Source organism: Amphiprion ocellaris, chromosome 4, assembly GCF_022539595.1.
Source record: "Amphiprion ocellaris isolate individual 3 ecotype Okinawa chromosome 4, ASM2253959v1, whole genome shotgun sequence".
Classification (NCBI taxonomy): Eukaryota; Metazoa; Chordata; class Actinopteri; family Pomacentridae; genus Amphiprion; species Amphiprion ocellaris.
The window spans coordinates 721051-742753 of NC_072769.1; the positions used below are offsets into that span (position 1 = coordinate 721051).

At 38.9% G+C, this 21703-nt stretch overlaps 2 protein-coding genes across 2 annotated transcripts in view; one reads left to right on the forward strand and one right to left on the reverse strand.

Annotated features, from left to right (window-relative positions):
• On the forward strand, positions 1 to 6003 carry tmem184c (transmembrane protein 184C). The gene is made up of 10 exons (XM_023262239.3): positions 1 to 612; positions 1472 to 1602; positions 1692 to 1728; positions 1885 to 2090; positions 3165 to 3239; positions 3330 to 3423; positions 3572 to 3684; positions 3806 to 3905; positions 4008 to 4179; positions 4278 to 6003. Exons 1-10 carry the CDS (start codon positions 496 to 498, stop codon positions 4586 to 4588), a joined length of 1356 nt encoding a protein of 451 aa, XP_023118007.1. The 5' UTR covers positions 1 to 495; the 3' UTR covers positions 4589 to 6003.
• The window catches only part of prmt9 (protein arginine methyltransferase 9), a 22518-nt gene continuing 6818 nt past the window's right edge, over positions 6004 to 21703 (reverse strand). Inside the window, exons 8-15 of the mRNA XM_055010203.1 lie at positions 21667 to 21683; positions 17003 to 17075; positions 16663 to 16855; positions 15070 to 15253; positions 11913 to 12600; positions 11661 to 11814; positions 7277 to 7399; positions 6004 to 6622 (exon numbers count right to left, since the gene is read on the reverse strand). Coding sequence (XP_054866178.1) covers positions 6383 to 6622; positions 7277 to 7399; positions 11661 to 11814; positions 11913 to 12600; positions 15070 to 15253; positions 16663 to 16855; positions 17003 to 17075; positions 21667 to 21683 — 1672 coding nt within the window. The 3' untranslated portion in view covers positions 6004 to 6382. The remainder of the gene's footprint in view (positions 6623 to 7276; positions 7400 to 11660; positions 11815 to 11912; positions 12601 to 15069; positions 15254 to 16662; positions 16856 to 17002; positions 17076 to 21666; positions 21684 to 21703) is intronic.

Here is a 21703-nt window from a genome sequence, read left to right on the forward strand (position 1 = left end):
TTAGCTGTGGCAGAAACAGGAAGTACAGCTCAACAACTACTTCTTTGGAAACTTTCGCCCACAGCCGGCTGTAAAGACTATTATGTTTATTTCTTTCACGTAGGAATTCGATTCGTGTTTACGTGTTAGTTTTTATTTAACTGTTGCCCAGAGACTTTCGACGGTTCAGGCAGCATGGCTGACCAGCCCCGTTTGTTTACATGGTGAATCAGCTGACGAGCTAACGCTAACAATCTGCTTTTTTATTTTTTACAATACCGAGTCATATGAGCTGTTAATTATCCACCGGCCGTGTCTTCATGAATGAAAGGCAGCATTAGTGAAGGAATTAACCTGCATTTACACGAGTGAAGGGTTGTTTTAGGTCTCAGTGAGCCGTCCAAAGTGCAACAATGCCAAGCTAACGTTTATTCCCTGAAGCGTTAGCAGCGTTGGTCGGACGAGTTGAAGTGTTTTGTCACCGGATCAGCGGCCCTGCAGCGTCTTCATGACAAGATGCCTTGTTCCTGTGGGAACTGGAGAAGATGGATTCGGCCTCTGGTCGTTGTGCTGTATATCCTGTTGTTATTAGTCGTCCTGCCGTTGTGTATCTGGGAACTGCAGAAGTCAGAGGTCAGTTCATCGACAGTCAGTGGGTGTGATTGACGTGTTGCTTCCTTCTTTGTTGACTCTGCTGGTTTAGCTCTGGTGATCTGTTAACTAACAACACTGACACATCAAATAGTGCACTTGAATGTAATTGTCAGGTACTTATTTTTGACAGCAGTAGTTATTCATTACATTTTGAGATTCGTACAAACCCCTGACTGATTAAACATAATGTTTATTAGTTCCTTTATGGTTGTTATTGAGACTTTAAACTCTTATTTTTTTTTGAGAAGTCAGAAAGTCTGCTAGGTAGGTACTTTATTGAGCAGGGGGGAATTCAAGAAACCAGCTGCATATTAATCAGACAGAATGAATAGAAAGAAAGAATAGAGATATGAAAAATATAAAGGCATAATTATGTACAGAATGTATATAGTAAAGCTAAAAAACTGTGAATATGGTGCACAATAAGAATATTTCTTTTTTTTTAATTAAACAAACTCCACTATCTTTATGAGTTTAGTTTATCAATCTGCCTCAGTCTTAATACACGTTTCTATAACAAATCTTTGAATGTGTAGATTTCATTTATAAACAGAAGTTTGTTTTTCACATTTTAGGTCTCATAGTAAAGCTACCATGACTGAATGTAGACAGAAACGTTTTGATCAACTTGAAAAAAAAAAAAAAGTTATATTTACACATAAGAGAACACACATTACTCTTGAATTACTTTTGATACTCTGAGTACACGTTGCTGATAACACTCCTGGATGTTTATTTTCATGCAGTACTTGATCAGAGTATTGCAGTGAAAGCTTAAAAGCATAAGCAGCCTTGATGTTAATTTTGTTGGCTGTTTTTTTTTTCCATGTAATGGCAGGTTGGCACTCATAACAAAGCATGGTTCATCGCTGGGATATTCGTCTTCATGACCATACCCATATCATTATGGGGCATCCTCCAGCATCTGGTGCACTACACTCAGCCAGAGCTTCAGAAACCTATCATCAGGTAAAGACGGCAACAATCATGGAAGCCACAAATAATGGTGTGAAACAGTTTTTTAATAGTCCGGGGGGTTTTTTGTTTTTATTTTTTAGGATATTGTGGATGGTCCCGATCTACAGCTTGGACAGTGTGAGTTAATATAAAACCACATACAACACTGTATATACACACCGAGCCAAAACGTCAGTATTGAAAGAATCACAAGAATTTGACAAAAAAAGTGCACACATTTCCCACATAGTAAGTTTTAGACCATATTTTCTGATGCCCATTTTTATCTTACAGTGGATTGCATTGAAGTATCCCAGTATAGCAATTTATGTGGACACATGCAGAGAGTGCTACGAGGCGTACGTCATCTACAACTTCATGATCTTCTTGCTCAACTACCTGGAAAATCAGTACCCCAGCCTGGTGTTGATCCTGGAGGACCAGGAGCAGCAGAAACACCTTCCCCCTCTCTGCTGCTGCCCGCCGTGGCCGATGGGAGAGTGAGTAGCCTTTAGAATAACAACACTTGTACAACAGGGACTACATAAAATCAATGTGGTGCTCTCCAGTTTCATATAGTCCAACTGTTCCTTTCTAACAGGATAGATTACTATTGCAATGATGCATTCAACACTGCTCAGAAATTAGTTTTATGGTTTTTCAGCTTCTTACTGTTTCGTTGAATTAGGGATTTAATTTGCTTTTTAATAATATGGGTTACATTACTAGATTCTCAGTCATCTAAATCAGAACAATCCTGAACTTTTGGCTCTTAAAGATATTTAATTTCTCATCCAAGAGGCTTCCCTCTTTCTAAACGACTGGTGGAGAGTCCCAGGTGTTTATTTTCACCCTCAGTTCACATGACTCAAACCTAGCTAACAACCAGAGATGCACATGACTCAAGGTGTGGATGGTGGTGAAACTACTTGATTGCAGGAGTTTGATCATATGAAACGTCTTAAATGACCAAAAAGAAGTCCAGTTGCTTTCTAGTGAAACACTTGGGGTGTTATTGCATTTCAATTAGATGTTTATAATCCTGAAGAAAAGAAAATGTGACATTTTTTTTCTTGTACTTGCACTTCAAGTTTCTCTCAGTATATTAAATCATGTCTCTTCTTGAAGGAAACAAGTTAATAACAGTCATCGGTTGCACATTAGCCTCAGTCAGGCAACATCAGTAATCAATTAACATTCCTCTGCTGTAGTTGTGTTACATGAGGAACCGATCCTCACGTAAAAACAGATCTTTTCCCTGAATGCCAAAAGCATCTGTCTTGTCCATAAAGTCTGTATTTTATGTTGTCTTGTTAAATCTTTAATCCCTCTACAGTATTGTTGCATTCTACATAAAGGATATAACAGGCCATAATTGAGTAGTTGTTTGGGAAAATGACCCAGTTCTGTTTTAAATCATGTCATAAACTTGTCTCAAGGGTCTACTCACCGTATTTCTTTGGGCATTTAGAAGTTGGGCTTGATCTTAAATTCTGCAGATTTTACTCAGACTAGAAAAATAGTTGTTTTTCAACCCATTCACCTCCAATTCAGGTCATATAATTTCTCGGCAGGGTTTTACTGTTGAGATGCAAACTTGGAGTTCTGCAGTACACGGTGGTGAGACCCGTCACGACGGTTATTGCTTTGTGAGTATACTGTGGTTTTCTCTAATACCAATCAAACTGTATTCCCTCTTTGTGTCGATGTCTGCTGCAGTTCTTTCTTTTCCTCCCTAGAATCTGTCAGCTGTGTGGAGTGTATGACGAAGGCAATTTCAGTTCAAAAAATGCCTGGACGTACCTGGTCATCTTCAATAATATGTCACAGCTGGTAATTACGCTGCCGTTTCTTATGTGGGTCAAACATAATTTAGCTTAAGTGAGAAATGTATCATAAATTGGGGCCTAGGAGCAGGTTAAGAGATGCGCTTAAAGTTGTTCCAAGCTCTATTTTTAACCTGATTTTTCTTTGAATCTAGTTTGCCATGTACTGCCTGGTGCTGTTCTACAGAGCTCTGAGAGAGGAACTGAGTCCAATCAAACCAGTGGGCAAATTCCTGTGTGTTAAAATGGTGGTGTTTGTCTCTTTCTGGTAAATTGCAGTGTTTAAACTTAATAATGTGACCCAGATATTTTTTTAAAACCATACTTTCAATGAGCTGCTTGTAATTAGCATGGATGAAAGTTGTGTTATTTTTCCTCAACTCTCCCAGGCAAGCTGTGCTCATTGCTTTGCTGGTGAAAGTGGGCATTATCTCAGAGAAACGCACTTGGGACTGGCAAAGTGTGGAGGCTGTAGCTACTGGCTTACAGGTAACATAAAGTGTACCTATTTAAACAAATGTGTGAGAATAAATGAATGAGTTTGTTAGTTTGAAACACAGTTGAAAGAACAAGTTGTCCCGTTTCCTTCAGGATTTCATCATATGTGTGGAGATGTTTCTCGCCGCCATCGCCCATCACTTCAGCTTCACCTACAAACCGTACATCCAGGAGGCTGAGGAAGGTTCCTGCTTTGACTCTTTCATGGCAATGTGGGACATTTCTGATGTCAGAGCAGACATTTCTGAACAAGTCCGCAATGTTGGTATGTGCCTCCTGGCTGCTGGTGTACTCAAACAGCTTTACTTTCTTAAAAAATTAAAAAATTGTCTCTAACATTTATTTTTTCGTCCACATTGACAGGGAGAACAGTTATGGGTCGTCCCAGGAAGTCCTACTTTGGCGAGGCACAAAATGACGGCGAGTGCTCCGGTTTGCTATCTTCTGGATCTCAAGACGTCATCACCGAAGCAGCATCCAACCCAGTTTCCCCTAAAGGTCAGTATCAGGGTCTGGGAAAAACCCTCACACCGCACTCCTTGTCAGCACCCGCTGGACTCGGCTCAGCCCTGTGGGATGAAGGGTATGAGGCCAGACCTGAGGAAACCCCGGACGAAGAAAGGGCCGACCAAACCAAAGAACCAGCAGAGGCAGATCTTATTGTGATCACCTAGTTGATGCTGGTGTCACAGACTCTAGCGGATATGGCCCAGTAGGACCCAGATTCAGCCTGGCCGTGTTCCTTCAGACATTACTGATACAAGCAGAGCAACAAACGTGTTTAAAAGGGCACATCCACCAAGTAATAGTAGACGTTTGCCAACAAATGCAAAACCAAATGGACCTCTCTGCCAGTGACAGCTCCAAGAATGTTCGGTGAAGATATGGCACTAAAAGACTTGTGGATAACATGCATTTTATGCCGTTTCATGTTGGACTAGAGAATTGTGTGGCTCAGCAGGCTTTTAGAATCCATTTTAATTGGGAAAGACATGAAGTCAGTTTTAACATGCATCCCCAAAAGCATATTTTCTTCAAAGAACCCAGTCTGTGTGCTGTTGTTTCCCGATACGAGAGCGTACATTACTTCTGCAGAAGTCTGAGTAAAACACGGAGATGATTTCCATGTAGTAAATTGTTACACAATTTTATGCGTCAGTCATGTCATGATCTCAAATGTGATACATGAGAAAGAGAAATATGCAATTTTTAAAATACATAGCAGTTTCTTCATATTGTATCTTGGTTTACAGGTGGCATCGACTTCAATGAGTCGTCATAAATCAAATTCAATAACACTAAAAGCACATTAGATGTTCAGAATATTTTCTGAAGGGGGGGCAGAGGGAAGAGGGAACAAATTTATGGGATGCAAGCTGTCACAGTGAAGAAATGAAATGGTGTTGGTTTGAGTAGCTGCGCCTGCTGAGAGATGTGAACTATCAATACAGTATCGATACAAATACAGTGTATTTCTTAAGGGTTTGACTAGATACTATAAGTACAGTCCAAGTATTAAAAAAAAAAAACACAATTCAGTCTGAAACGGTACAATCGGCACAGTGAAATAGGTTCTTATCAATGCTTTACTGCATATAGATTACTCTCTAGTGTTTATATTGATTCACTAGTCTTCTCAGATGCCTTGTTAAATGTGCCGTGGAACTAGTCTCTCCACTATATCAGTTTAGCATTTTTATTCCAGGATCTGTTTTATTTGACAAGATGTTTTCCATCCTTTTTAGCCGATAAGCTGGGGTAACTTTGCAGCTATTGCACCGAAGCCATTTGTTCTCCTCATATCATTTACAAGCTCCTTTTTTCTTTTTTTTTGACTTACATGGATTTGTGCAGGGATATTGACATGATTAATGTACAGTTTAGGATGTCAGTGTGTCAGAAACTACATAAATGCATCAGATCAGCAGCATAATCTGCATCATGTCCAGCTCGAGCATGTTGCATTGCCTTACGTGATTTTAAAAAAAACGTAAAACTGACAGAATTACATCACATCTGATGTAAATGTTCCACGTTTTAATTTGAGTCCATCTCTGACAGCTTTGTCAATAAACCAGATTACCTATCATTTGTTTTCTTTCTTGCATTTATTTAGAAAATGACACATATCGGTGATCTGAACAAACATCTTTACAAAAACAACCACATTCATAATTGAGGGACAGTAATATTTATATCATATATTTACTAATATGATATTCAGAAGTACAAATTAGAATTGTCCCATGACCTTAAAGCACAATATACAAATTATTAGCTTCCCACTGGTACCTACAAGGGTTTTGTCAAAATCTAAATCTATACTAAATCTCCCCTTATATGTCTGGAAACAGTTGGATATTTGGCTGGTATTCTTTATATAATAACCACAATGTTCATGTGTTCTATTTATTGAAGTGTAAATTTGACTTAAAATGCCATCAAACTAGCTAGAATGTAAGAGAATATTACTCCATCTGCCCGGGTGCGTTCTCTATATGGGCTGAAATGGAGATGGTGCTTTTGTGAAGCTTCACGGCGAGTCGGACCCATTCCCCGGCTCGTACTTCCAGGGGCTGCTGCAGGACAACGGCTGCCTGCTTCCAGTGAGAGTTCTGGTTGAGGGTGCTGACGCTGATCTCCTGGTCCAGGTAGATGTGATACCAGAAGGGAATTGCAGTTATTCTGCCTGCAGATGTAGCCTGGAGCTGTGAAACAAACATGGGGGACTTAACACGATGCTTAATGGTACATAAGACCACTCATATTGACAGACTCGACAACCCAGTGACTTCTATATCACTGGTTATGTTTTGCTTCTGTCAGTTTAAAAATAAAAAAATTACACATGCAAAAAATAAAAAAAAATGAGTTTTGCATTTTAATATTTATGTGTTAAGAGTAATGGCTTGGATTCCTGGGATTAATTAGCATCGAATCTCACTTCAGATCGCTGAGTAAATGTTAGAACTTTGTGGAGATGAGTATCCAAAAACATGTTCATGCAGCACAACAGACCATTCCATAAAGTTTTATTTCTGAATGTTCAAGAAGTGGGTTTTAGGCTGTAGTCACATAGGACCAAAAAAAAAAAAAGCAGAGTTAGAGAGTAAGTAAGGTTAGAAGTTTGTAAAGGAGATGTGTTTTTGTAGGTTTGACTTGTTTCTAGTTTCTTTGGGCTTTTTTTGGCTCCAAGTTCATGTAGGCAGCTCTGGGATTTTTAAACTCCATTGGCAGAGTTCTTACGTAAATTTAAGTTTCAGCAGCTCAACACCGTTCTACCACAGAAATGAACAGGTGCCATTTTAATTCTGTTGATTCTATTCATGTTCCTACCACTATTGGGCAGAATCACGCCTCACCTTGACTTCTCTGTGAATGTAGTTTGCATTGGTGTCCATCAGATCAAGAACAAAGAGCTCCACGGACTCGCTAAGATGTCTGCACTCCAGTGTGGAAAAGTCCAGAAACACATGGACCGGTACCTAAAAGACACAATATAGGAACACAGTGTTAGTGAGTTGTTGGGAGAACACAACAAGAAAAGCACTAAGAGAGGGCAGTACTCCACCAAGGCTGCTCAGTCATATCATTTTCAATGGCTGAAATATTGACAAAATTTGTGGCAGAAATCATGGCAACACAGAATGTGACCATTTAATACAGACGTACCCACAAACAAAATGACCTTCCGCTGAGCACAGGTGTGTGTTATGCATGTGTACGTTATGTACGGATACCGACTCGCATGACTTAAATATGTAGCGAGTGGCAGGAATTGATGAGTCTCAGAAACACCCCACAATTTAATCAGTTGTTCCTTGTATCATTTCTGACGGATAAGTCCTGATAAGTCCACTACGGTGGATTTGTAGCAGGATCGCAATCATGTGATCATCAGCAGCCAGGTGACGTAGTGTTCACTTGTCACAGTTAGTGATGGCTATCTCACAATGATACAGAAATCTCACAAATCCGTTGATCCAGACTATAAGCTGCATCACTGCTAAAATCTAATCACTTAAGATAATCCTTTACTTCTCCCCACGCCAGGGGAAATTAACATTGTTACAGCAGCTTATGGTGCAATAAATATATTAACAGTAATAAAATAATAATAAAAAATAATAATATTTACAATATGTACAGGGATGAGAAATGAGAATGAAATAATACAGTATTGACACACTGTAAACAATACAATATAAAGAGGCTTGAAAAAATAAGTTTAAAAAGTGCAAAGATGCAGCAGTGCAACTGCTGTGCAAATTTTATGGTTTGGGGTGGTAATGATATGAGTCCAGTTTATGTTAACATCAGCCAGTGATGCTGATGTTGTAAAGTCTTATAGCAGATGGAATGAAGGACCTGCGATAGCGTTCCTTCTTGCAGGGTGGATGTCTCAGTCTGCTGCTGAAGGAGCTGCTTAAAGACCCCACAGTGTCATGCAGTGGGTGAGAGGGATTGTCCATGATGGATGTGAGCTTTGACAACATCCTCCTCTCACCCACCTCCTCTATGGAGTCCAGGGAACAGTCCAGGACAGAACCTCCTCCTGACCTTCTGTTTATTCTCTTTCTGTCCCTTTCAGTGCTCCCTGCTCCCCAGCTTGGAAAGATACTTGGTCCTTGTGTCACTTCTGACCTTCCCTGAAAATTTCATCCAAATCCGTTTTTGAGTAATGTTATGAACAGACAGACAAACCAACGCCAATCGTCACATAACTCAGCCGAGGCTCCATCTACTTGGCAGAGTAAAAAAACAGCTGAAGAACAGAAAATAGAGCTACTTATTTATTCTTTTTAATAAAAGAAAGTCAAAGTTCAAGGGCTCAGATTTGAAAAATTAAGCGAAACGTTGCATTATTTTGCTAGTAAATCTGAAGCTGACTCACAGTTGATGTTGGCACTTGTCCACAAATGCCAGAATTGATCTAAATTAGTTTTAAACTGACAGTGTCAGTAGGTAATCACTCAATAAAGATAAACGCTCAAAAACATCTTCCACCTGAGCCCCTTGCAAACCTGACAAACAGGCGGCGGCTGCAGGACAGCACGCTTTAAAGATGACAGAAAACCAAAGTGCCGGCAGAGAGAGTGCCCTTGTTTCCTTCACTTCAGAACAAAAGAATCTTTCCTCCTCCCTGTCACAGTTGTGTAGACCTCAGAGCCCACTGTTTGATGTGCCTGATGTAATGTGTGCTGATGGATTCAGGTAGGAATGTCTTTGGGCCAAGCTGTGTGTTGCGTCTTGTGTGACAGTTGTGTGAGGAAGTGCCCTCCACCGAGGGCTTCAAAGGCAGCATCTGCTAAAACAAACGACCATCCCGTGAGATTCCTACAAAATTAGAACACAAACATCGTGCTCGGGGAAAGAAATGATTATTTCCAGACCAAATAAAGAAAATGCAGCTGGGAAGCACACATCAAAGAAAAACACAGAAAACACAGTCCTGGACTTTAGCATTCTATGTGAAATACTTGTTAAACAAAAGAAAAGCGCATATACGGTGGAAAATAAAACTGGACGTACAGTGGCTGTGATTTTTTTAGGCTTTTAGAGTACTGCACCGTGTGTCAGTCAGATTTATCTAAACCCCAGCAACATATTTTCACCTAATGTACAACCTATAAATGTGAATGATGCAAGCTTACAAACACAGCATACTGTATGTGAAATCTGTCAGTATTGACTGTTGCATCAGGAACATACGACAGAATATGAGATGGAAGCAGCCTGAGATATACAAAAGGAAGATTTCTTAACTTTTATTATTAAAGACTGACAAAGTTTCAGCTGGTCAGTATGGTTTTAATGTGATTCACTGTGAATTATTCTGGATTTGACAGCTATATTTAAAATCACTGTAAGATAAAAGAGCACTTTTTTTATAGTTGAAATAATTATGCTCATTAATAACACGACAACAGATGTATGTCATTAATCTCCTATTACTGGAACTGGCAGTCATTCGTGGAGAAAGTTCTAATAAAATGAATTTAAAATGCAGCTATAGCCATTAAAAAATGTACGACTGAATGAGAATAAATTATGAAATAGCATATGGACTGTAGTGCACACAGTGTGTGTACAAGTGCCCAACGGATACAGCATTTTTGAGGGTGATACTGATAACAGCACACAGTGATATGGTACTACAATTCATGATACCATGAATTTGGTTATGAAAAAACTGCAACAAAAAAGGGACTTCGGACATTTTACAGTAAAGAAAAAACACATTTTATCTCTCATCTGTACTATGTAAGTGTAACACCTTCATTGTCTTGGACATTATATACTACTGGTAATTGCCTATATTACCTCTAATGTCATATATGCTGAATCCAAAACGGATGAAACCAGTAATGAACGCATTAATGAAGGTTAATAAAGTTTACAGTGAAAATAAAGCTGCAGTTTCCTTCAAGCAGGTCACTTTAGTTGATTTTGATCACCTACTTGTTTGAACCAGTCATATAATGCAGTGGTATAGGTGTGTGGCCTGCATATAGACTTTAAATAAAAGATGGACTGCTTTGTGGTCTACAGTTTTTAAGCCTTAAATTTGGCATTTGGCTGTCCCCTTATTTTTTTAAAATGGGGTGTGATGAACAAGGTGTGGGTCTGACTGAGAGCTTAAACACAAAACACACTGAGCGATACTGTCAATCACAGGGTAGCCCCGCATAAAAACACACACACTTCATCATCTATTTCACTCTAAATGGGACCATAACTTATAAAATCAACACCATGCTGTATCTAAAAAGTCTTGTAAACTACCAATTGAGGTCATAAACCTATTAGGAGTATGTTTACTGAGGGAACATATCAAGGAAGAAGTGGGGTGATTTTCTCATACACTTCAATATAATCATTTACTATGCAACCAGAAGAGTCGCCCCCTGTTGGCTGTTAGAAAGAATGCAGGTTTGAGACACTACTGCATTTGCTTTGTTGCTGTTGTCATATGCAGTTTAGCTGTTAAAGCTGATAAATTTACAGAGGCTAACATTCAGTACAGTCATACTTTAAACCATGTCTTTAGAGACTACAAAGTAAAGACATCTGTGTCCTGGAAGAATTTTGTTTTTGTTCATTTAAATGAAAAGTTATGTTTAACAAATCAAGAAGAAATTGCTGACCAGTACACCATCATCACCCCTATTTTTCTTTTTCTTTTTTTTTTTAAAATTATAATTAACCTTTATTTAACCAGGAGAAATCCTACTGAGATTAGGAACCTCTTTTTAAGGGCATCCTAGCCAAGATAGGCAGCAACAAATACAAAGCACAGGTACAAAATTACACAGTTAAAACACAAGCAAAATACAAATAACAAAGATTAAATTCACAAGCAAATTATAAAAAACAAGTGCATGCTGTGGAGTCGGCCTCAAGAAGTCGCAGTTTGGATTTAAAAGCACTCAGTGAAAATATCTTGGTTAGTTTCCCTTCTTTCTGCAACATATTCCATGCAAAAAGCTCAGAGGAAACAATTCCTTACCCAATTCAGTACAAACATATGGAAGAGAAAGCAATAAATAATCTTGTGAATGCAAAGACTAAAGATCAGCACTTTTCTGTGAATATAAGGAACAAATGTAGGTGCGCTCTGGTGCTAAAGATGCAACCTTTTTGACTGCAACCCTATTACTTACTAGAGTAAAGACATTTACATGTTAATTATTTACCAAAGGTACGCGAACCCTTATGCATGGTGGATTTTTCAGGTGTACTTACAGTGAACTGGTTGATGAAAGGAGCAATATTGAATCCTAGTGTTGGCTCCTGACCCTGCACAGCACTTTCCAGCAGCAATGTATCAGACTCCACCAGCATGCCGTACACCATGATCTTCGCTGGGAAAATATGTCCTCCTTCCTCCAGCAGACACCTTGTATCAATAACAGAAACATATAAAATATCTATAACTACAGTAATAAAATACAAAGCAAATAAACAAAAGTGATGGAACATTTCTCTGCCCCTTACCTGGCCAGGGAAGCTTTCTCCATCAGCTTCTGTCTTATAAGGCCACAGGTTTCTACACAGTCCAGGATGATGGCACTCCACAGCTTCTCCCTGGACGGCCTCTGCAGCATCCCCTGCTCGTCCTCCGTGTGATTGAGCCAGAACTCCAGACGCTGCTCCGAGATATTGTTGGACCGAGCCAGTCTCTTAAGCACTTCCTGTTGCTTGGTCTTTTCCACCGAGCTGAAAGCTTTCACATGACCTTGGCTGGCAGCGATGAGGGAGAGCAGGGAGAAACCTTCCGACACATCCAGCACATAGAACATGCTGCTGCAGTTAGCAGAGACGGTCGGGTCAGGCTGAAAAGCGCATTCCTGCTCTAGGTTTTGGTATTTTACCTTCAGCTGGGAGATGAGTTTGGCTAAAGCGATGCAGAAACTCAGATGATACTCCTGATTGTTCAGGAGCGCCATTTCTGAACATTCCAGCACACAGAAGTCTTTAGTCTGACTCTGATCGGTCTGAAGACATGCTAATGCGCTGCACAGTTCTGCCTCTGGGTTTGGGTTTCTAGAGTATTGTGAATCCACATGCTTGTCCAGAGGGATTTTATGCCCGTCTCTCAGCACAGCAACACTGCACAGCCTCAGGTAGGCATCTCGGCAGGAGACTTCCACTATCAGCTCATCTCCTGGCTTCAGGACAAAACCTGAAGGGACAACAAGGGAAACCATGGACTTGGCCTGATTATACTACAATAATGGAATCAAAACTTAACACTCCTTTGGTGCCAATTATTTATAGTTCACAGTATCAAGTGTTGTCAAGTATGGAAAAGTGGTATTGCAGAGATTTGTAATTTTGTGTATTTATTATACAATCCATCAAAAATGAATCATAATAGACAGAAATTCCTGATTTATTATAAAAAATAACTATGTTTGTCATGACTGAAATGTAAAAGGCACTAGCAACCTGCCCATTTCACACAATGTCAGCTGAGATAGGTTCCAGTCACCTTCCACACGATAAATGCAAAGTAAAAGTACTGTGAGCTTTTCAGAACTTACATACATACATATTACTTGAAATAAATTACTCCTACATAAACATGTAAATGTAAGTAGATCTAGTGTTTAGCCTGTTTGTTTATTGCTGCTTTTATTTAGACAGAATTTGAAAGAAAGTGTCATCTGTGCTTAAAATGAGCAACAAATCTCAGGTATTTTTTTTGGCACTAGTATAAAAAAAAATAAATGATATCCAACTCTACGGCTATGGGGACAGAACAAAAGGTTTACCTCAAAATGGTGTGCAGCAATAGCAGCAGAAAGTAGCCAAAAAAATAGACATATTGTTTTTCCTGATGCCATGCTTATGAGTTTGTAAATTGTAAAAGGCAGCATGGATGAGGCAGCGCTGAAAACATTCCCGCAGTGTTGTAAAAATGCAGTAAAAGCACACAGAAAAAAAGGCAAACGCATAAAGCAAAGAGGAAGGGAGAGCAAATCCAACAGAGAAATGAGATTCAGGGGACCAGGCAGAGAGGGGATTCCTACAGGAATAACATCTGTTCACGTCTTCATGTCAGCGTGCGGCTCGTCTGAGGCATTTGGGGAAAATGCATATTTATTGCCTATAAGAATTTCATGAACACTAAAGAGTGTCACAGGCGATCGCGGCGCACACATCACAGCAGCCGGCAAACGGATGTTGGCGATCACCGGGAAAGGTGGCGGCTCCCTGGAGGCTGCCCTCGCCAATTAGCAGCACAGTGAAATACTGTTGAGCTCTGTCTGAAAGATGATGTACTGCAATGCCAACTGGAACATGTCTTCTAATGTCAGTGGCTGTTAAGCTCACCGTGGTGACGACAGCAAAGTAAAGCGTACGCATTTGCCTTCAGGGACATTCTACGAACTTAACTTAATGCTCAGAAAGCCATTTAAACTTTCTGAAGGTCTTGACAGTTTTAGTATTACATAGTATCCATTTTACTGTGGTATAATAGCTTTATTGTAACCCTTAAAGGTCATAAAACTTCTGCTATATTCATGTGGGACAATAATATATTTCTTTAATGGCTCTCAGCAGAGCTGGTTTTAAAATGTCAGTAAATGTAATTTTTAAACAGTCATTTTTTTCTGAATTTCAGGGATCTCTATGTGTCCTTATCTATTACAGTAAATAATTCTCATAAATATTAAAACAGGGATAAAATGTACCAGATAAAATATCTCCTATAATACTCCTGGCATTATTTAAAATGTTAAAAATTTAAACAATGTGGTCTGTAACGCACACTGCTCTCATCTGATATTGCACAGAAATGGAAAGAGAATTCAAGCTGAGCAGTGGAAAAAAAAGTAACATTTTATAAACATGCTACATTAATGAGAATTTGACACAACCATGATTAAAGAAAATGCCCTGGTCATACACTCTGACCAATTTACAAAAAAAATGTGACAAAAAAACCCATCAGTGAGGCCAGTAGCATAGATACAGTAAAGTATAAAGTAATGTACACGTTGTGTCCTGCATGTCTATTAGTGTGTATATATATATATATATATATATATATATATATATATATATATATATACACTAATAGACATGCAGGACACAACGTGTACATTACTTTATATATATTCATATATATCATATATATATCTTATATATCATATATATATATATATATATATATATATATATATATATATATATATATATATATCTTATATCATATATATTCATATATATATATATGAATATATTTATGTATGTATACACTACCGTTCAAAAGTTTGGTGTCACTTAGAAATGTCAGTTCTGATAGAAATGCATTTTTTTTAATGAAGACAACATTAATGAATGATAAATCCAGTCTAGTCATTGTTAATGTGGTAAATGACTATTGTAGCTGGAAACAGCTGATTTTTAATGGAATATCTCCATAGTGGTACAGAGGAACATTTCCAGCAACCATCACTCCTGTGTTCTAATGCTACACTGTGTTAGCTAATGGTGTTGAAAGGCTCATTGATGATTAGAAAACCCTTGTGCAGTTATGTTAGCACATGAATAAAAGTAGGAGTTTTTATGGAAAACAAGAAATTGTCTGGGTGACCACAAACTTTTTAATGGTAATGTATATAGATAGAAATAAGCAAAATACCTTTGGCGCTGTGCTCAGGGTAGATGGCTTGTTCCCAGCAGGTGTCCTCCTGAGGTCCAGTAGATAAGCTGCTCTCCTCGTCCAGGTGGAGCTGGAACCACACAGCCAAAGCATCTAGCACTCCCTCCTGAGTGACGGGCAGCCGGATCTCTTGAACCTCCCTGGAGCTCAGCCCCTCCAGTTCCTACAAAAACACCACAGGGAGGACAGAACTATAACCGAAATCGAAAATAAAATCAAGTTTAGCTGCACGAATGTTCCGGCCTTTGAGAGTTTGACAGATGTTGCTGGTAGCTTTTCTCAACTTAAATTACTTGTTTGATGGACACATGATGAGAGTTGTAGAAACATATGTATGCTTTTGACATCACTATGCTCTGATTCTAAACCTGCTGGGCACTTTTTATCCAACCCCATAACACCACTGTGTAATTAGGCCCGTCCAGATCAAAAATACAAATCCTTGTGGCAAAAAGAAGCCATTCCCTCCCTCCATCCCCCCATACATGATGTCCTTCTTCTGTGAACAACCATGTACAATAGTATACCCATTCATGTGCCATACCACTATGGCCATTTTACTTATGTTTATAAACCGAGACGTGCATATTAAAAACCAACGTGCAAGAATTACTCCTGTATACTACATAATATGTGAAATACCTACTCAGGGTATTTATTTTCCTATTTTCTTTTATACTAACTTTTTATAATGTGTATTTATTTTTTTCTGATCATGTATAACTGTATAGTTTTGCTGCTCTTTTATTCTTTATGTTTTTATATATAAAGCTGATTGTGAGAAACCTGCAATTCTATTCCATTCCATTCTCACTATCTCAGCAATTTAAATTTCACCTTACAATAAGTGTACTTACCATTGGTGCCACACATTTTAAAATAGTTCATCAGCATAAGAAAAATCTGATATTCGCAAAACAAAAACTTCAAGGTCTGCTGATATATTTTTCTAAATCTTTTGATGCTCAAGGTTGTAATGAAAACATGATTTCAGGGTTACGTTATATTTCACTCTGAGCAATAAATTTCAGAAGGACAAAGAAAACATCTCCCCAACACTGAACAAGTTGTTGTATCATTACTTTCCATGGAATATTTAAATTCTCCTCTCATGCCCCGACTGCATGTGCATGGATAAATAATCTCAGTGATGCATATCAACAAATTCTCCTACAAGGTAATACGAGGCTGGTAAACACCGCCACTACAAACGGACAGGTGTGCACTGTGAGCTGATAAAATAGAGAAGGATCCCCGCTGGCCTGTGGCTGAATAAATAAGGGGTCTGTGATGTGCAATATTTAAGCCAGTCATGGGACTGACGGCAATATGGTCAAGTAAATTATTTTTGTCTTTGTTAAATTATTCTGTTTGACTAAAGGGGACAAAATTGCAGAATATTACAATTTCTCACAAAATCACATATGAGACACAAAGAATATGCAGAAGTTAAGTCATAACACATTAATATGAGAGCGACTTTATGTATTTTAAATATATCATGAGGGGATTTCTGAGCGGAGTCCACACACAGTTTATTACCATCTGCTGTCAGAGAGTGTTTTTACTCACCTGCACATTGTTGAAATCTATGTTGAGGGCTGTGAAAGGCTCAGTGAGAGGTTTATATCCTCCCGGCAGTCTGCTCAGTCTTTCTGTAGTGTACGGCTCCATAGAGTCATCTGGCTCGGAGCTGCAGCTCACTGGACTCTGCAGCTCCCCAGCTGCAGCCATGGACAGACCGCCCACTTCTGTCACACAGAGCCTGCAAAAAAGACAGAACAATCTGCTGATGGATTCAGATGGCTTGCACTGCTGCTTCACAACAGCTGAAGCAGAAATCTCCAGGTTTTATCAGAATAAAGAGGAAAAAGGTCTATTCACATGGATACAGATGGACTCCAGAGCCTACCTGTGATGCCGACGGATCTCAAGGCATTCGACAGCCATACTGAACACAGTGGCTCCAGCAGGGATGACCCGTCCTGTAGCAGAATGATCCCTGAATTCATTCTCGCCCCTCTAAAGTAAAAAAAAAAAAACAACACTTGGCTTTAATGACACAGAGCATTAAATAACTTTATGTCTCTACCACACAGTACTCCGCCAAGGCTGTTCATTCCCCCATATGGTATTGTCAGAATTTTTTTTTTTTTGTAGAAATACAGCATTTGTTTGTTATTTATTGATGATCAGAAATCCCAGCAACATAGAATGTGGCCATTTAATATAAACGTACCCACAAACAAAATGACCTTGCGCAGAGCAGAGGCGTGTGTTATGCATGTGTACGTTATGTACGGATACCGAATTACGTGACCTAAATATGTAGCGGGAGACGGGAATTGATGGGACTCGGAAACATTCCCACTAATCTAATCTAATCAATTGTTCTTTGTATCATTTCCAACAGATAAGTCCTGATAAATCTGCAGAGGTGGAGTTGTAGCAGGATCGCAATCATGTGATCATCAGCAGGCTGCTGACGTAGAGTTCATTTGTAGTCATAGTTACAGTGACACCTTCTCAATAAACTTCAACTCATTCAAAACTCTGCTGCCCAACTCCTCACCCGAACCTGTTCTCACGACCATATCACACCCGTCCTGCGGAACCTCCATTGGCTCCCCATTTCACACCGCATCCAGTACAAACTGCTTCTCCTCACCTTCAAGTCCATCCATAATCTAGCCCCCTCTTACCTTACCGATTTGCTCCTCCCCTACACCCCCCCCAGGAATCTCCGTTCCTCCCACACAAACCTCCTTTCCATCCCGCACAGGACCAGCCGGCGACATTGGGGGGACAGAGCCTTCGCCATTGCCGCCCCCACACTCTGGAACTCACTCCCCCATGCCCTCCGTGACTGCACCAACCTCACCACATTTAAATCCCTTTTAAAGACTCACCTTTTTAGATCTGCTTTCCTTAAGTGATTCTGTATTTTATCTTGAACTTGTTTACTATCTACTGATTTTAATTATCTGTTTTGTTCTATCTTATTGTATTTTATGTACAGCGTCTTTGAGCTTTTGGAAAAGCGCTTTATAAATAAAATTTATTATTATTATTATTATTAAAGAGTGTCACAGGCGATCGCGGCGCACACATCACAGCAGCCGGCAAACGGATGTTGGCGATCACCGGGAAAGGTGGCGGCTCCCTGGAGGCTGCCCTCGCCAATTAGCAGCACAGTGAAATACTGTTGAGCTCTGTCTGAAAGATGATGTACTGCAATGCCAACTGGAACATGTCTTCTAATGTCAGTGGCTGTTAAGCTCACCGTGGTGACGACAGCAAAGTAAAGCGTACGCATTTGCCTTCAGGGACATTCTACGAACTTAACTTAATGCTCAGAAAGCCATTTAAACTTTCTGAAGGTCTTGACAGTTTTAGTATTACATAGTATCCATTTTACTGTGGTATAATAGCTTTATTGTAACCCTTAAAGGTCATAAAACTTCTGCTATATTCATGTGGGACAATAATATATTTCTTTAATGGCTCTCAGCAGAGCTGGTTTTAAAATGTCAGTAAATGTAATTTTTAAACAGTCATTTTTTTCTGAATTTCAGGGATCTCTATGTGTCCTTATCTATTACAGTAAATAATTCTCATAAATATTAAAACAGGGATAAAATGTACCAGATAAAATATCTCCTATAATACTCCTGGCATTATTTAAAATGTTAAAAATTTAAACAATGTGGTCTGTAACGCACACTGCTCTCATCTGATATTGCACAGAAATGGAAAGAGAATTCAAGCTGAGCAGTGGAAAAAAAAGTAACATTTTATAAACATGCTACATTAATGAGAATTTGACACAACCATGATTAAAGAAAATGCCCTGGTCATACACTCTGACCAATTTACAAAAAAAATGTGACAAAAAAACCCATCAGTGAGGCCAGTAGCATAGATACAGTAAAGTATAAAGTAATGTACACGTTGTGTCCTGCATGTCTATTAGTGTGTATATATATATATATATATATATATATATATATATATATATATATATACACTAATAGACATGCAGGACACAACGTGTACATTACTTTATATATATTCATATATATCATATATATATCTTATATATCATATATATATATATATATATATATATATATATATATATATATATATATATATATATATATATATCTTATATCATATATATTCATATATATATATATGAATATATTTATGTATGTATACACTACCGTTCAAAAGTTTGGTGTCACTTAGAAATGTCAGTTCTGATAGAAATGCATTTTTTTTAATGAAGACAACATTAATGAATGATAAATCCAGTCTAGTCATTGTTAATGTGGTAAATGACTATTGTAGCTGGAAACAGCTGATTTTTAATGGAATATCTCCATAGTGGTACAGAGGAACATTTCCAGCAACCATCACTCCTGTGTTCTAATGCTACACTGTGTTAGCTAATGGTGTTGAAAGGCTCATTGATGATTAGAAAACCCTTGTGCAGTTATGTTAGCACATGAATAAAAGTAGGAGTTTTTATGGAAAACAAGAAATTGTCTGGGTGACCACAAACTTTTTAATGGTAATGTATATAGATAGAAATAAGCAAAATACCTTTGGCGCTGTGCTCAGGGTAGATGGCTTGTTCCCAGCAGGTGTCCTCCTGAGGTCCAGTAGATAAGCTGCTCTCCTCGTCCAGGTGGAGCTGGAACCACACAGCCAAAGCATCTAGCACTCCCTCCTGAGTGACGGGCAGCCGGATCTCTTGAACCTCCCTGGAGCTCAGCCCCTCCAGTTCCTACAAAAACACCACAGGGAGGACAGAACTATAACCGAAATCGAAAATAAAATCAAGTTTAGCTGCACGAATGTTCCGGCCTTTGAGAGTTTGACAGATGTTGCTGGTAGCTTTTCTCAACTTAAATTACTTGTTTGATGGACACATGATGAGAGTTGTAGAAACATATGTATGCTTTTGACATCACTATGCTCTGATTCTAAACCTGCTGGGCACTTTTTATCCAACCCCATAACACCACTGTGTAATTAGGCCCGTCCAGATCAAAAATACAAATCCTTGTGGCAAAAAGAAGCCATTCCCTCCCTCCATCCCCCCATACATGATGTCCTTCTTCTGTGAACAACCATGTACAATAGTATACCCATTCATGTGCCATACCACTATGGCCATTTTACTTATGTTTATAAACCGAGACGTGCATATTAAAAACCAACGTGCAAGAATTACTCCTGTATACTACATAATATGTGAAATACCTACTCAGGGTATTTATTTTCCTATTTTCTTTTATACTAACTTTTTATAATGTGTATTTATTTTTTTCTGATCATGTATAACTGTATAGTTTTGCTGCTCTTTTATTCTTTATGTTTTTATATATAAAGCTGATTGTGAGAAACCTGCAATTCTATTCCATTCCATTCTCACTATCTCAGCAATTTAAATTTCACCTTACAATAAGTGTACTTACCATTGGTGCCACACATTTTAAAATAGTTCATCAGCATAAGAAAAATCTGATATTCGCAAAACAAAAACTTCAAGGTCTGCTGATATATTTTTCTAAATCTTTTGATGCTCAAGGTTGTAATGAAAACATGATTTCAGGGTTACGTTATATTTCACTCTGAGCAATAAATTTCAGAAGGACAAAGAAAACATCTCCCCAACACTGAACAAGTTGTTGTATCATTACTTTCCATGGAATATTTAAATTCTCCTCTCATGCCCCGACTGCATGTGCATGGATAAATAATCTCAGTGATGCATATCAACAAATTCTCCTACAAGGTAATACGAGGCTGGTAAACACCGCCACTACAAACGGACAGGTGTGCACTGTGAGCTGATAAAATAGAGAAGGATCCCCGCTGGCCTGTGGCTGAATAAATAAGGGGTCTGTGATGTGCAATATTTAAGCCAGTCATGGGACTGACGGCAATATGGTCAAGTAAATTATTTTTGTCTTTGTTAAATTATTCTGTTTGACTAAAGGGGACAAAATTGCAGAATATTACAATTTCTCACAAAATCACATATGAGACACAAAGAATATGCAGAAGTTAAGTCATAACACATTAATATGAGAGCGACTTTATGTATTTTAAATATATCATGAGGGGATTTCTGAGCGGAGTCCACACACAGTTTATTACCATCTGCTGTCAGAGAGTGTTTTTACTCACCTGCACATTGTTGAAATCTATGTTGAGGGCTGTGAAAGGCTCAGTGAGAGGTTTATATCCTCCCGGCAGTCTGCTCAGTCTTTCTGTAGTGTACGGCTCCATAGAGTCATCTGGCTCGGAGCTGCAGCTCACTGGACTCTGCAGCTCCCCAGCTGCAGCCATGGACAGACCGCCCACTTCTGTCACACAGAGCCTGCAAAAAAGACAGAACAATCTGCTGATGGATTCAGATGGCTTGCACTGCTGCTTCACAACAGCTGAAGCAGAAATCTCCAGGTTTTATCAGAATAAAGAGGAAAAAGGTCTATTCACATGGATACAGATGGACTCCAGAGCCTACCTGTGATGCCGACGGATCTCAAGGCATTCGACAGCCATACTGAACACAGTGGCTCCAGCAGGGATGACCCGT